At 42.7% G+C, this 15182-nt stretch overlaps 1 protein-coding gene across 5 annotated transcripts in view; it reads left to right on the top strand.

Moving 5' to 3' along the window:
- Nucleotides 1-15182, top strand: part of NR3C2 (nuclear receptor subfamily 3 group C member 2) — a 205124-nt gene that overhangs the window by 185424 nt on the left and 4518 nt on the right. For 4 of the 5 annotated variants that reach the window (XM_027893635.1, XM_027893636.1, XM_027893634.1 and 1 more), the window contains 2 exons: nucleotides 2166-2296; nucleotides 6556-6713. In XM_027893635.1, coding sequence (XP_027749436.1) covers nucleotides 2166-2296; nucleotides 6556-6713 — 289 coding nt within the window. The remainder of the gene's footprint in view (nucleotides 1-2165; nucleotides 2297-6555; nucleotides 6714-15182) is intronic. The other variant, XM_027893637.1, reaches the window with a different exon arrangement.

Below are 15182 nucleotides of genomic sequence, written 5' to 3'. Positions count from 1 at the left end.
AGCATTCATTAATAATCTTTTGCCTTTAAACTTCAGTATGTATCACTCTTAAACCTCCTGGGAGAGGTCAGTTAAAAGCAACCTTTACTTGTGTCCTAGATCTGGATTTAGTAAGTCTGAGAAGAGGGAGGGAAGCAGAAGGGAGATCACTTTCTGGGGTTTTTCAGGGCCCTTTTCCCCAACTGTCTCGGGATCAGCTCAGAGGTGGCTGCAGCCATTTGATCTCTGAGCAATAACAACATGTCAGGCAGGAGGACCTGGGGCTGGTTTAGGGGGATGTCCCCAAAGAGGGGTGGGCTGTGTCATGCAGTGGCCAAACGAGAAGGAGCCCCCGTCCCTGGCACACTGACCCTCCATCCTAAGGGCACGTCCACACACCATGAGAGATCCAGGTGCTGCTGTGCTAGATGGTGCCCACCAACCCTCGGTGACCTGGGGCTGGAGCAGGACCCTGGGCACAGCAGCGTCAGAAATGCCCATTTTGTGTCTATCTGGTGTCTTTTAATTTTGCAAATCCTCTTCTGTTCCATCTAGTGCCAGTTACTCTGGGTCACTCTGTTTGTGTGACACACTGAGTGTGAAAGTGAGGTGTGTAAGTCCTCTCCAGCACTCGGGGCTTGTGTGCATCCAACCTCTCAAACAGAGCATCAAGTGGCATTTCAGTCAGCATCCAAAGCATTCAAAGGCTATTTTCTATTCATTTTCTTCCCTGCAGTCCAGGATGCATAATAAAAACAAGTACATATGGCATTACAGCTACTATATTAAATTAAATTTAAAAAAAAAAAGAAAAAAGCTGGAAGTTCTTAGTCTCAAGAAAAGGGTGGGGCAGGGTAAAAGTGCAGAACCCATGTAACAATGGGGAGTCCACTTTTTTTTAGTATTAAGGAGGAAAATAAAATTTGCTCTGGCAATAGTGAAATAAAACACCAGGAAGATTATGTCAGTCTTTGTTTGCACACAGTATGATTCTTCTCTTTCACCAGCCAATTTGTATATTTGAAAAGGCAGTTGCTTGGTTAAAATAATGAGCTGAACTTCATCCAATTCCATCCAATTCCCCAATTATGTGAAAAAATGTTAGAAGAAATATAGACAATTGGTTTTGAGCAATTAAAAAAAAAATAAAGTGGTCAATGAGCAATTACAGCACCTCATCTTAGTACCCAGATAGACAGATAGATAGATATGTATGTATCACAGTTTCAGCTGAGACAGGCAATTCTCGTTGACTGATTGCTGTATTTGTTGTGGTTTGGGATGGCAGCTTTAGAATTTTAGCAAAATTCTAACTAATTCTACCTGAAACTTTGGCAGGATAGGTTAGCCTAGGATTATGTCAGAGAAGAGAAATGAGGTCTGAAGCTAAATTTTTGAAAATAATTTTAAAGAAGAAAAAAGTTATCTGGATACAACTCATGTATCCTAATTATTTTGTGATTTAACAGGCAAAAGTCTGTGTAAATAAATGCTTTTCTTGTTTTATATACTCCTATATTCCAGATTATTTTAGATTACTATTTAAAAAAAAAATAAAAAGAAAAAAAAAGGAAAACATTATTTTTGAATATTTCAATTTGTTCAGTTTGAGCAAGATTTGTCAAGTGATGGGGGAGTGTATCATTTAAAACATGTATGCACTGGGTGTCATTTAAAACATGTATGCACTGGGTGTAGGTTCTTCTGTTGCACCATTTCTGACCTCTTCAGCAGGCATGCTTCCATCAGCCAGGGCAGACCTGAACAAACACTGACAATTCAAATACATTTTAAAACATTTTTGCCAGTTCACTGACATCAGCAGAGTATAAAACTCAAATTACATTTGTTGCTGTTCCTTTTAGGGACGTGGATGTTACTGTTGCCTCTGGTCTGCTGGGTGGTGAAGTGAACTCCTACACCGTTGGTGTAGGAGCAAGGTGATGCCTGAGTCTCCCAAAGATCACAATCACTGGGGGAACAGGGACCAGGCAGCCCTCTGGGGCTGACAGGGCTCCAGCTCCTGCTCTGTATTCCCCAGCTCCTTTATGTTGCCTCCTCCTGACCTCTGTGTGATCAGCACTTGGTTTCTAGGTCGCACCTCGCTTTCCTCGTGCGTGGCCTCCCCCAAACATGTTGTGCTCTCCTGTATTAATCCTCTGGATTTTGTTTCTCTTTTTTTGCAGGGAGCGGATGCGCCAGTCTGCGATGTTTGAACTGTGCCAGGGCATGCACCAGATCAGTCTGCAGTTTGTCCGTTTGCAGCTTAGCTTTGAGGAGTACACTATAATGAAAGTTTTGCTGCTGTTAAGCACAGGTAAGTTGGATTCGTGGGAATACTTGAGAATATTCCAGTGCACAGAGGGATGCAGTTATTTTAGCTAATGTGACAAAAGAGCCAACCTGTTTCCAGCTGGGCCGCAGGAATAAGCCTGGTTTTATGTCTTGGGGTTTATCAGCAGTTAGCACGGGAAGTGTCTTTGCAATTTGAATGTGGCATGCCCATTGCTGGGACTGGAGTGGCCAGGCAAGGGACTTTGGCCCTGTGCTCCGTAGGGGAACCACATGAGTAGACCAGACATGCCAAGGAAGAGCTTCAGCTGTGGGGACTGAGGAAAAATCCCTGCTCAACGTTCAAGGCCACCAAAGTTTAGTTGACTTTACATTACCTTCAAGATTGAAAGATGTGCATTGCCAGTACTGCAGAGCAGGTGATTTTGTAATGCCAAGTGATTTTAGAATGGTAGGCTCTTCTACAGGCTTCTGAAAGTTTAATAAATGACAGTGCCTGCTTTATTTTTTTCCTTGAGCGTGCTGCTTGGAGTTTTAAGATACAAAATTACATTTTGGTGTTTGTTACAGCACCATGTAATAATTAGCATGTCTCTTGGTCTTATTTTACTGAAAATATTGGAAAACTCCTGTCCCAGTACAACTGTACAAATATACAGGCAGTTAGTACATTACTTTTCCATCAGTCTTGAGGAAAAAGACAGTTACTTGTAAACAAACTTTTCTCTGCAGAATCATGTCCCTTTTTTTGGGATCCACTTGGTAACATCATGATGAGCTAACACATCAGTTTGATGGGCAGGTGTTCGTGAGGTCACTTCAGTGAACTCACCGGGGAAGAATTCCCCCAGCAGTAGGAGGCTGGAGGAGAGGAGGAGCAGCGGGAGATCAAAGGGGCCACTGCACTTACTCTGCCCCTCACTCACAAACTCTTAGCAGCATGACACCAGGGCCAGAGGCTGCTGGGGTTCATGTTCACAGAGCATCTCTCTGTTTGGTGGCAAGTGGAGCCCTCTGAGATCCCGCTGCCTTCTCCCGTCGCTTTCTGCCAAAGATGAGGGAAGAAGCAAATGGCAAGTGGGAGGCATGAGTTTTGCAGCACTGGCCAGTGCACATCACTGAAACCACTAGAGGCCAGAGGAGACAGGTGCAGTGGCAGATTTAGGCACCCAGGAGCCTCCTAAGTTCTCATCCATGGCATGGGCATGTTGGCTGCAGGAACAATTTGGTGCCTACGAAGTGATTTGCAGCATCCAACAAAGCTGAGTGGCCACCCCTTTTGGTGAGGTGCTGGGATGGGCACTTTCTTCCTTCCTGCAGTGCCTTTTGCCCATCCCATCCAGCTGGGAGCTCTGTGGTTAAAGTACCTGCCTTTGAGGGAGGTCACGAAGCTGCACTTCCTGTCCAGGCTGGAGGGGATTTGCATCAGCTAACAGAAACCTCCTGGGGCTGTAAGTCTTTTGGGCCCAACTGTCTCCCTCCCTCTGATTGAAGCTATTCCAGCTCGCTGGGATGGGGAGAGACACGGCTGGTTGGGGAGCACTTTCTGCCCTGGCCCACAGAATTTGACCTCCACTCCACTGAGGAGTGGAGGAAATGGTCTGCCATTGAAATGGGAACAATGGGGAGTTGATGCACTCCAGGGTTGCCCTGAGGGTTAAATGGGCTTTCTTAAAGGTTGCCATTCAGGGTCTTTCCAGAAGCAACTAGCAGTGCTTTACATGGATGTGCTCAGGGGGGTTGGCTCCCAAAATGTTCCTGCGAGAGTGTCTGGATTGGAGATCTGCCTCTGCAACTTTTTAATCAACCCTTAAAGGGGGAGAATCTTTAGAAAAAGAACCTGAAGGCATTCTAAAAATGTAGCAAAGTGTCTTTAGGCTAGGTATTTATTATTCTACCCTCTTGAGAGTATAAACTAATGAGTTATTGCAAGAATCTGTTAGGCGAGATCAGCCTGGCCAATTAACATCAGTGAGCTGGGTCCCTTTGAAACACACACCACGGTCACTAGAAAACCTGCTAAAAATAGTTTGTTTTGAGAGAACCAGGATATTTATGAGAGAGAGAGAGAGAGAGAGAGAAGAATGAAATGGAAATGAAGGCAGTGACAAAACCCAGAAAGTGTCATGTGAAGGGCAGCAAACCTGTTTTTGAATGACTGCACCTTGGTACAATCTTATGACAGAAAACACCAGGTTTGTTTTCATTTAATTTTTTTTATTGAATCATGTGATGAGCAGAGTACAAGTTATTCTGAAACTTTCATGACAACCACATCAAGGAAGTTTCACTCCATTTACATGTGGAAGAAACCACACATTACAACTCAATTGTTTTCTTGCTTTCCACAGACCATAGATTTTGGGAGCTTGCCAAACAGCATTGCTGCATTTAATAAGTAAAATCAGAAACACTGGGCAAACCTCCAGAATTTCATGTTTTGCTTGAGTTCTCTTTATTTGTGGTCTTTCTTTCATTCTTAATAATCTGGCTGGGGTGATGTTATAATAATTTTCAGACAGAACAGTAAAATACATAGTAGTAGACAAAGAAAGAGTGGCTCTGACAGTCTTTAGCAGCATGTAGGAATACAGACCTGTAAATAATAAAGGAACTGTAAAGGTCATGTAGATTTGTGTAAGGGCCACAGCATGCCCTGATGGCTTTACTCATCTTGATGGATGCTTCTGTATTCAGCTTGAACTGAATTTGTAGATTTGTTCCAGACAGTTTCTTTTATCTATCAGCTGACTGAGTTTGCATCTATAATTTAAAAATTAAATATTGTGTTCATTTAGTATGAATTTACAGTATTTATATTGTGATTACATAATATAAATATATAGTACTTATCAAGAAGTAGTCAGAATGGTGTGTTATCTCCTGGGCTTTTTCTAAAGATTCTTCCTTGTGCCCCCTTCCAGCACTTGGTGGCCTCAAGTCCTTGCTGCTCTTGTGGTGGTACAGCTCCTCCTTGTTTTGCATTGCTAAATTGCTCTGGGAGATATTGATGCTTTTTCTTAAAGCTTCAACTCTGGAGCTATTTGGGTGGTTGTTACATCCTTATAATGTGGTTTCAGTGGGATAGAGGGCAGTTCACAGGATCTCAAAGAAAAAGGATGAACAAGAAGAATGAACAAGACAATTTCTGTCAAGATGTTAAGCTAAATGGGTAAGCTAAATTGGAAGATAAGATCACTTTTTTTTTTTTTTTTACTTTGCTTTTTTAATAGATAACTTCCCATTTAGCTTACTCTGACATGAGTTTTCTGGCTTACTTAGGAAGGAAGCTCACTCCTGTTACAGTGTAGTATTTTATTTTCTTTCAGTGGACTACCATTAGGAGAGACAGAGAAAAAAACATTCCATGGTCAAGCAGTGTTCAACCAATTCAGATACTAAACACCAGAACATTTTGAGTAATGTTATAAATAATCTTTTCGGCATTTTCATAGAGATCTGATCCTAATAAGCCATTTCTGTTTGGGGCAGAACCTGCCGGAGTGCAACAATATTTGCAGCCTGTAAAGAAACGGTGTATTTGCTTTTATAATTAGCCTTGCTGATATCAGTTGCAGTAAAAACTACCAGAAAACTCTTTTAACCCATCTGTGAAATGATGATTCCGTGATCCTAATTCCATTTCCCTCTGCCAGATGGAAGCTTTAATAGGACACTACCAATGCTTGCTACCACTATGTCGTGGTCAAACACTGGGTCAGGATTCCTGTTTGGAAAACAGTCTTCTGTTCTGTGCTGAATAATGGCTCTGTTTGTTCTAGGTGGTACACAGATGCTTGCTAACATTCAAAGAAATTTTAGATCTTACATGATGGCTTAAAAATGTGTCACTTGGTCTAGCATTTCTGCAGATAACAGCTGTAGTTCTGTACTTTCTCCTCCTCTGCCAAGTGTGGGGAATCGTTCAAGAATGATAAATCACGTCTTCAACTTTAAAAAAAATACCCTTGATCCATCTGCCTTTTTTTATGTGGTTGGATTGTATTAAAAACAGTTCAGACATGAGGTTAGCATGTGTCATATTTCTGAGATGTTATCTTGTCCTCTGCCACAGCTTCTGCAATCACACATCTGGAGAGGATGCTTGAATCACTTGAAAATCTGTATGATGTTGTTGCTCCCTTACCAGTGTCTGTAAAATTATGGACTTTGCTTGAAGATTTAATTCCTTCATCCATTAACTGGTGTAACTGTTTAAGTATGCACATCAAAAGAATAAGCAATGCAGTTAATATTAATTTAAGACTGTCTTTTCAATGACAGTTCCCAAGGATGGTCTCAAAAGTCAAGCTGCATTTGAAGAAATGAGGGCAAATTACATTAAAGAACTAAAGAAGATGGTAACTAAATGTCCAAGTAACTCTGGGCAAAGCTGGCAGAGATTCTACCAACTGACTAAACTTCTTGACTCCATGCATGATGTAAGTATAACTCCTCAGGGAGTGCAGAAAAATTAAGCAAAAAATCTCTCCGTTAAGGTAAACCAGTAGTCTTGAATTGTGTTAACTGATAAGGGAGAAAAAAGTGAAATTCTTTTTAAAGGAACATCTGAGAGAAGTTGTTAGATGAATTTAAGGGCAAGTGCCAAATAAAATAAGAAAATATCAGTCATTAAGGGCTGGGTCCTGACGCCTTCTCCTAAGTTAAATGGTGATGTGTTCTTCCAGTGATTCACATAAGGTCAGAGCTGTCCATGGGGCCACAGGCTCTGCAGCAGGAGAGGTGTTGTGAGCTGTGATCCTGTTGGACACAGCGTGAGTGTGCCACATGGAGTATCCATGAGTCGCTTCCCAGGGAAAGGTGCCGGATTAGTGTCACGCATCTAATATGCCTGATATGCTAATAAATGTTGATTTAATTTAGTCATCTTTTACAGCTGGGATTGTAATAATGATGACTTGAAAAGGTGTATTAAGATCTTGAAGTCATCTTGGGTATTGGAAGCTTTATTTAAGTTTTTCAAGTATAAGATTCCTTGTTAGTTTATTTCTATTCTGCTCTACCTCATTCCAGTGTGAGGTGCTTGTTTGACATGTGCCAGATGTGAGATGTGGGGAATGACATGGGAAATGAAAGTTTTAGTCTCAAAGCACCCTGGCTGTTGATGCTTCTGCCCAGAGTGACTCTGAGGGTCAATGGCAGATGCATGGAACCAGCTCGCGATTTCAGAAGGAGTATCCATAATGTTGAGCTGTTTAGTAGGGAGCAACCTGGTTCTAGCCAGTATAATGGTAAGGGCAAAGATTTACCTTTCCAGGTGCTTTGAGCAGCAGCAGGGGTGCAGTCCCCACTGAGGACCCAGGTGTTAATGGTCTCCCCAGGCTGAGGGGTTTTCCCAGTACCCCCTGAGAGTGCCCCGGGGACCAGCCCATTGCCTGGGCCAGCAGGGCTAGCACGTATCCTCTCTGAAGCTCTGCCATGGTGCAGCAAGTGACAAAGAGACTCCTGAGGCCAGTGAGTGTGACCTTTAGTTGTGTTGGATACACGAGAGGAGGGCTTCTGTGAACAGAGGCTGTAGCCCAGTAGCACGGTGATCACCTCCCAGTAAAAACTGGTAAACTGCAGCAAAGGAGAAAACTGTCCTACTCCATCCTGAGTGGGCAGGGAAGGAACTTTCCTGCATGAAAAACCTACTGCATGAATAACCTACTGCTTATAAATGTACTTCTTTGTACTTGACTTAAATTTCATTTTGTGGAGACGGTACAGTACAGTGCACTTCAGGTCAAATCAGTATAAGAGCCTGAGGTCTGTTTACAGAATGTACATATGGAATTATTTTTCAAATATTGTTCTGTTGTTCATTAAAACATTGCAAATCTTAGTGGGAGGCAGGGAGAGTATTATTAGTACTGCAGTAATAGCTCATTCTTCAGAGATCAGGTTTCACTTGCTCGGTGCCAGCAAAGGAAGTTGTAGTGTGTTAGTGGAAAGAAAAGGGGTCGGTGATAAAATCATTTGCAAGAATTCACATCTGAACCTGGAGGCAGCATAACAAACCCCTGCATTTATGGAGCTTTCTAATCCTCTTCAGGATAGGCAATATCTGTGATTTGTTATTGCAGTGGGTGTGTTTGTGCGGTTAAGGTGACTGGATGACAGGCTCGCGCTTACTGAGAACGCTACCATGTCCTACAGACATTTTCCAAAACACAGCATTAACCATTGGGAGCTGAACTAACCAGAGGAAGCAGACTGCTACTGCATTTTATTTAATTTTTAATTAAGCTATTTTTACATTACTTTTGTTTTAATAGAGCACTTTGTTTCAAAGGACTTTTTAAAGAAAGTCCCATTGTCAGCATTCTCTGTTAAAAAGGCTGGTTGTCTGCACAACAGTGCTTCCTTTCATAGGCGATGCTGGAGACTTGTTCAACAAAGGCACTTGTTTATTTTTTCTCTTTAAAACTGATTTTTTGCTTTCTCAGTTTTGAAATCTATCAGAATAAATTTAGAGTAGCAATAATATTAATGAGAAGTGAGAATTATTATTCTCTCCCCATTGCCTGTTAGTGCAGAATTTCTCCGTTCAGACAATGTAAATGCAAATTCTGCTCAGTTCCTTAGTACAGTGTTTTCAGCTGTCACCTATGTATTTTTAACTTACTCCATTATAATTTTAGAGGATCAGTATATATTTGGTGCTGAGCAATCTCGCTGGAGCTGAGGGCCCCATGTTTGCATGCTGCTGTGGCCACAGCACTGGCATTTGCAGGGCAAGCCTGAAGGGACCGACTGGTGCAGAATTCACGTGTGCTCAACCCTCCTGCTGCATCCAGCTTTTCCATCAGAGCAGGGCAGCTTCTCATCACTCGTGGAATTTGCTTTACCTGAGTGTAGCAACAAACAATAAAAAAACCTTCTCCTTTGCACCTTCACACTTGCTTTCATCGACCTCATTTTTAAGTAGTCTTTCTGAGGACTATGTGAAACAAAGTGCATGGAAATAACAGCATGCTTGGCTTATATAATATGAGGAAGAAAAAGAAACCCAAACAAGATGGTTTTACATTGCTCGGTATACTAAATCACTCATCCACGCAGTGAACATATGTGCAGGTAGAAAAGTGCCAAGCTGAGGAAAAACAGAGATTTTCAAGAAGGCCAGGTAGGCACTTAAGTATTTTAAAACATCAGCAACTTTATTTAATGATCCATAAAGCCTCAAAGCATCAAAAGTGCAACTGGAAAATAAGAGATGGAAACCCATCCCGAGCAGACAAGATGAACAGGGCTTAGCGCATGTGTGTGTGCACACCTGCACTCACCCTTAGGAGCCGGCCTGCAGGCTGCCCTGGCATCTGTGTCACTGCTGCCCTGCACCGAAATGCTCTTTATTTGCACGATGCAGTGTGGAAGCAGTGGGTGCTGATACAGCAGGCACGGGCTGACAGCATCTGTCCGGTTGCACAGGGTGCCCTTCCTCGGCACGAGGTGATGGAGAGGAGGGTGTTGCCATTTCCTTGCTATTGTGCGGATGGACCCCAGCATGAGTAGCTTCTGGGAGCACTGAGGGCAGCAAGGCAGTCAACATACCATCCCTGGAAGTGTTCAGAAAACACGCAGATGTGGCACTGACGGACATGGTTTGGTGGTGGACCTTGCAGTGCTGGGTTAATGGTTGGACTTGATGATCTTTGAGGTCTCTTCCAACCTTAATGACTTAGTGATGCCGTGTTTCGTTCTTGTTGGGATTGTATTTCTTACCACTGTGGCTGGCTCATGGGCATCATTTCCTAAAGTAGCCTTATGTGTTAAAGAACCGCAGCGTAGGCAGGACAACCCCCCTCTTCTACCCAGAACATAAAGGTTTCGGTCTTGTGCCTGTGAACGGCCATGGGCATTTTGGGGAGAGATGCATATGCAGCACTTGGATGTAGGTGAACTGCCTTATGGGATCAGACGAACGGCATGCAGGAACATTAGAAACAGATGTACTGCACATGGTATCAGAAACTTCATTTGGATCCTCCTCGGCATCTCCTGTTGGCTTTGGCAGGGAGGGTTGTATCTTGCATGGCAAGCCTCATTTCGTATAGAGACCATAGTGCATGGTTAGGCAGTTTGCAGAACAAAAGCTGAATTTGGTTTCAATCTGGCTGATACTAAACAGACTTTGAGTGAAGAGGGCTTTTGTTTCGATGCCGTGACATTAAACCCTAATGTGAACCTTCCCCTTGTCTTGGCAAGGCAGCACCCTGCGCTGTCATTCACTTGTTGACATTTTCTGCCAAACGAAAATAAATTCTTTAAGGCTCATGCTGCTGAATAATTAATTTTTTATGGTTCCTGAAGGGAATACTTTATAGCTGAGGTAGATCTTTCCATAGGCTGAGAGCGCCAGGATTTCACTCCCTGAAAAAGCTGACAGTGGGAAGAAGGGCATGGATCCTCGAGGGGCAGGTTTGCAAGGCATGCTGTGCTGGATGCAAATGTGTCTCTGCAGGTGCCTAATCCTGCAGATAGGAAGCTGCAGATGAGCCCCTCAGCTGTCACCAACACCTTTGGGTGCACTTCTGCTACTGATTTGCTGAAGTTGTGTCCCACAGATGATGAGCTATTTGGAGCCTTGTTTTAGTCCTAATGCCTGAATTCTCAGGGTAAGCATTTTCTCTGTTTATTCAGAGGGATAGATCCAGTCCCTACTCCCAGTGTGGCTCCTACCAGAGCAGCGGCAATGTAGGAGTGTGCGAGGTGTGCGTTGCAGCAGCTACTGTGCATCTGTTAAGGGAGAAATTGATTCCCAGCTCCCTAATGTAGACAGAAGCTACTCTGAGAGGCTTTTTGCTCTGTTTGTGATGGTTGGATCCCTTTTCCTTCATGTTAATAGGTGTTTGTGGGAGAAGGGCAGAACCCTGCTACTGTTGATAGAAGAGCAAGGGAGACTTGGCTCAAAATGTGCCTTGGCCAAGGGCTGAGGATGCTTCACTCGTGTATGATGCTCTGGGTTTGCATGCATCCTCCAGGCATACAAAATGAGTTCAACTCAGGTTACCTTGTGTCAAGTGCTGTGGTTTCAGTGTGCACATGTTTATGAAGAGAACTCGAAGAAATGAGTGCAGTTCCTCACTCAGAGAAATGCAGTTGTCCAGGCAGAACTAGGGTTCACACTTCCTCTGGTAGAAACTGTTAGTCCCTAATCCATATGCATTTTATCCACCTTTTACTCCTTGCTAGCATGAGGTAAAAACACTGCATAGGTGTGATCAGAAGCTTCATCCCTTGTTCTTACCTTGTATTCCCTGTGTTTGTGCAAGGGTTTACTCTTGGGTTAAAGATTTCATAGGCACCCAGGAATCAGCCACTGTGGGCAGCAAAGGACATAGTTATCTCTGAGAATCAGCCTGGGAGCCATCCTAGGGGGGAATAACTTTTCTTCATGAGTCCTCAGAGTAATAATTTATTTACATCATGGGAATTTCATAGGACTAGGAGCAAAAAGGAATATAGTGATAATGGAATAATCAAGACCTGGTTGGCAGTGGTTTTCTTTAACCTTACTTACTGGTTGTTGAAGAAGGAGCTTTGTATCTACTGCACAGAGGGCAAAGAACAGGAAGTTACAATAGTCCCAAACTCACCGAGGGCTCTTTGTTGGGTGAGCAAAGAGCTGGGCGGCCAAAGACCTCTTCCTGAAAGGGAAAAAAGAAAGGTTTGGGAGTGTTTTTTTAAAATATATATATAAAGGAGAACACTGAGGTTTCTGACAGTAATAGCTGTAGCTAATAATAGGAAGAAATTACTCAGCATTGTGTTGTTACCCTACCGCTGTCTTAATTGCAGTCTCAGTAGGCTTAATCACAAAGATGCTCCTGGTAGAGAATTGACTGTGGGCTTTCATACCTCACTCAGAGATTCTGAGGGAATTTTAAGTCAGAAAACTAAGCACAGAAATGTGCAGCCTTGCAAATCCAGTGGTGCTAACCAATTCTGGAAATGCAGAGGCATGGTGAGATTTCCCAACTAAAATAACTTCTTTTTGCTGTAAAAATTCTGCAAGTTCTCAAAGGTCACTGTAACTGTATTAACTTCAGAGACTTCATTAAAGGATTCATTTTTTTTAATTATGGAGAACAGTATGGGTGAAAAAGTCCATTTTATGGAAACCCCACCCTAATAACAGAAAATTATGTTTGATTAATACTCCTATTTCTCAGAGGTGCTTAATACAGCATACAAATGCAAAGATTGATTAAGTAAAAATTTCAGAATTACTAAGACTGCTGTAGCCTTGAAAATGTTTAAGTGCAGCACACTCTCTGCAGGGTAGTGATGAGAGAAAGCTTCATAATTAATCACTGAAGTGGTGAAGGGTTATAGCGAGCTGCTGATTTGCTTGCTGGCAGAAGAGTTGTCACGTCTTGCAGCAGTCTGGGTGACATGGATGCAATTGTTCTGACCTGTGTTTCTCCATCCCCACAACCCAGCTCATGCTAATTTATTTAGTGGTATTTTCCCACCCAGAGAGGCTGCAGTCTCCATTCTGGGAGCCCAGCACTGCCAACCAGGGGCAGGCAGCACCTGAGCACTGCCCTGATTCCCCCGTCTGTAGAGGGAGGCTTGGAGTGCTGTCAGAAGGTACTGAGCCATGTTTTATTGCCCTCTCCAAAGAGAGTTGAACACCTCCCTACTAAAGCAGTATGAATAGCATCCTGGTTGAATCCCAGGGAAACAGGAATTGTTTTAGTTGTGGCCTTAAGTGCACTGCCTGCGCTCTGCTAAGCTGTAGCTCTTCCGAAGTGTGCTTCAGCACCTGAAATAATTGAGACTGTAAAAGCAAATATGTTTCTAGTCACTGCTTTCACCGCTTGTGAAAACAGTGGTGCTTTCATTCTCACTGCTTAATTAGAGTTGCCTTTTGTGCTGTTGGACTGGAGGATGTGTCAGCATTTTTGGTATAAACTACCAGAAGTAGAGAGTAGAAGTGATCAGGTGAAGTGTAGTATGGAGTTCTCAGAGCACAGGGCTTTTACAAGCCTTTAAAGAACAACCAGAAGTATATTTGATCTAGGAAATTCATAAGCCACATTTAAAGGTGCTAGATAGCTTGCATTACCTTGCTTGTAACCTGTGGTGCATCAGTCACTGTCACTGCACTGTCAGAGCTTGTGTGTTCCAAGAGAAAACAAAGGTTTTCATTTCCTTACTGAAGAGGGAATTTCTCTTTTAAAGCAAAAGACTAGCTAAATTATTTACCTGTTCAGGCAGATGTTGCTTGGGATGCAGAAGCAGGGACTTAAATTTCAAAATTAGTGTTGCCTGTGGAACCTGAATTTTTCCTCCCTTTAGCGCATCTTCATGCCAAGGCTGCTGGGCTGGTAGGGAGGGAGGGTACCTTTGAAAATGTATGAGAGCACACCTGCAGTAAAGAGCACTGCCTGTGGCACAGTTCTCAGCCTCACAGGTTTCTCTGTCTGACCTTGTCTTAGTGTTTACGTTTTAGTATTTCTAAGTTGGCCTTCAATTCTCCCACATTCATTCCTCTTTATTTTAAAATAATGCTTCCCCAGCCCCAAAAGCCATGCAGCTTTTAAGGCTGAAGTTAAAAAGATCCTGACTGCAGCCCTGTGTTCCTGGTGACACACATGCTTCTTAGTACTCCCATTTTCTTTAAGTGGATGATTATTGTAAAGTATGTTAAAGCTGCTAATTTAGCTTAAGAAAGAAAAGATCAAATGTTTTAGCAGACTCAGTAAGTATAGAAAATATATTATCTTTGAGGCCTCAAACCCAAGTGTTACATGATAGGAGGGGTTTTGGTGTTTTCTTGGAAATTGTTGTGTAAACTTGACCTTTTTCCTCTGCGGTGGGACTCATAATGTGCTATGCTGTGATCATATCCATGATTGCAATCCTGGTTTTCACCCACTGGACTGCTCACTCATTTGTTTATTGAATAGATTATGCTTCCTTCATTAATGTTATTATTCTTCATTTCCCCTTGTCTGCATATTCACCAGACACACATATCTACTGGATTCTACTGACAGCTTGCAAAGAAGTCAGAATTAGTAATTTCTACTTAGGCTTTCCTGTAATACCTGTCCTGTTGCATTCAGAGGCTTCACACGAGTGTGAGGAGGCAGGAATTAGCTTGTACTGCACAGAAGGTGAGCCATTAGCACAGTGAGGATGGCTGGCAGTGGGACAGAGATGACCTCAACAAGTTTAGGAAAAGCAGCACATTCACCAGGTCATTGTCAAGGCTATGTTGGGATGCAAAGCTTACTTTGCTTAGGTGCTGGTATTTGATGCCTGAGCAGTGATTACACCAAAAGAGTTTCCTTTCATTTGGTTTTGTGTTGTTTGGAATATTTTTGGCATGCAGTTACTGGATACAGTAACAACTTCCTCCTGATGGGTAAAGTAAACCTTTGAACATCAGCATTTTTTTCCCTTGAAAACCAGATTATGTCTGTGCTACTTATTTAGGCATGCATCTGTTTAATTAATTAGCATTGCTTCATGACATGCCAGATAATCGGGAACGAACTCAGCCACAGCCAACAGACTCACGTAGTGCTCTATAGCAGAAAGTCATGTGTTTGAGTGATCTCAGCACTTCTCTGTGATGTTCATAAATTGCTTACATGTTTGTGAGAACAGCTGTGAAAGTCCTGAAAATAAGCTGTAAGGTTTGGAGCTACAGGATAGTAGTGTTGCTGTCCATAGTTTTTTATTTATTTCCTTTTCTGCCTTCCAGAAGGCCACTTTTATTTGCTCTATCTTTAACAGGGGCTTTACAGCAGAGTGGAAATCCACATGTTAAGAATTGAAATGACAAACATGTGTTTGATAAACTACACAAGCAGAAGTGGTTTAAGTCTTTCCAAGGGCATAAGGCACCAAAATTAAGCTGTGCTTAACTTTTGAATTTTTAAACAGCAGAG

Source organism: Empidonax traillii, unplaced genomic scaffold (genome assembly GCF_003031625.1).
Source record: "Empidonax traillii isolate 1590-97213 ecotype Southwest subspecies unplaced genomic scaffold, ASM303162v1 scaffold399:size634673, whole genome shotgun sequence".
NCBI lineage: Eukaryota > Metazoa > Chordata > Aves > Passeriformes > Tyrannidae > Empidonax > Empidonax traillii.
Note: the sequence above shows the minus strand (reverse complement) of the source record. Positions and strands in the feature narration are given on the sequence as shown.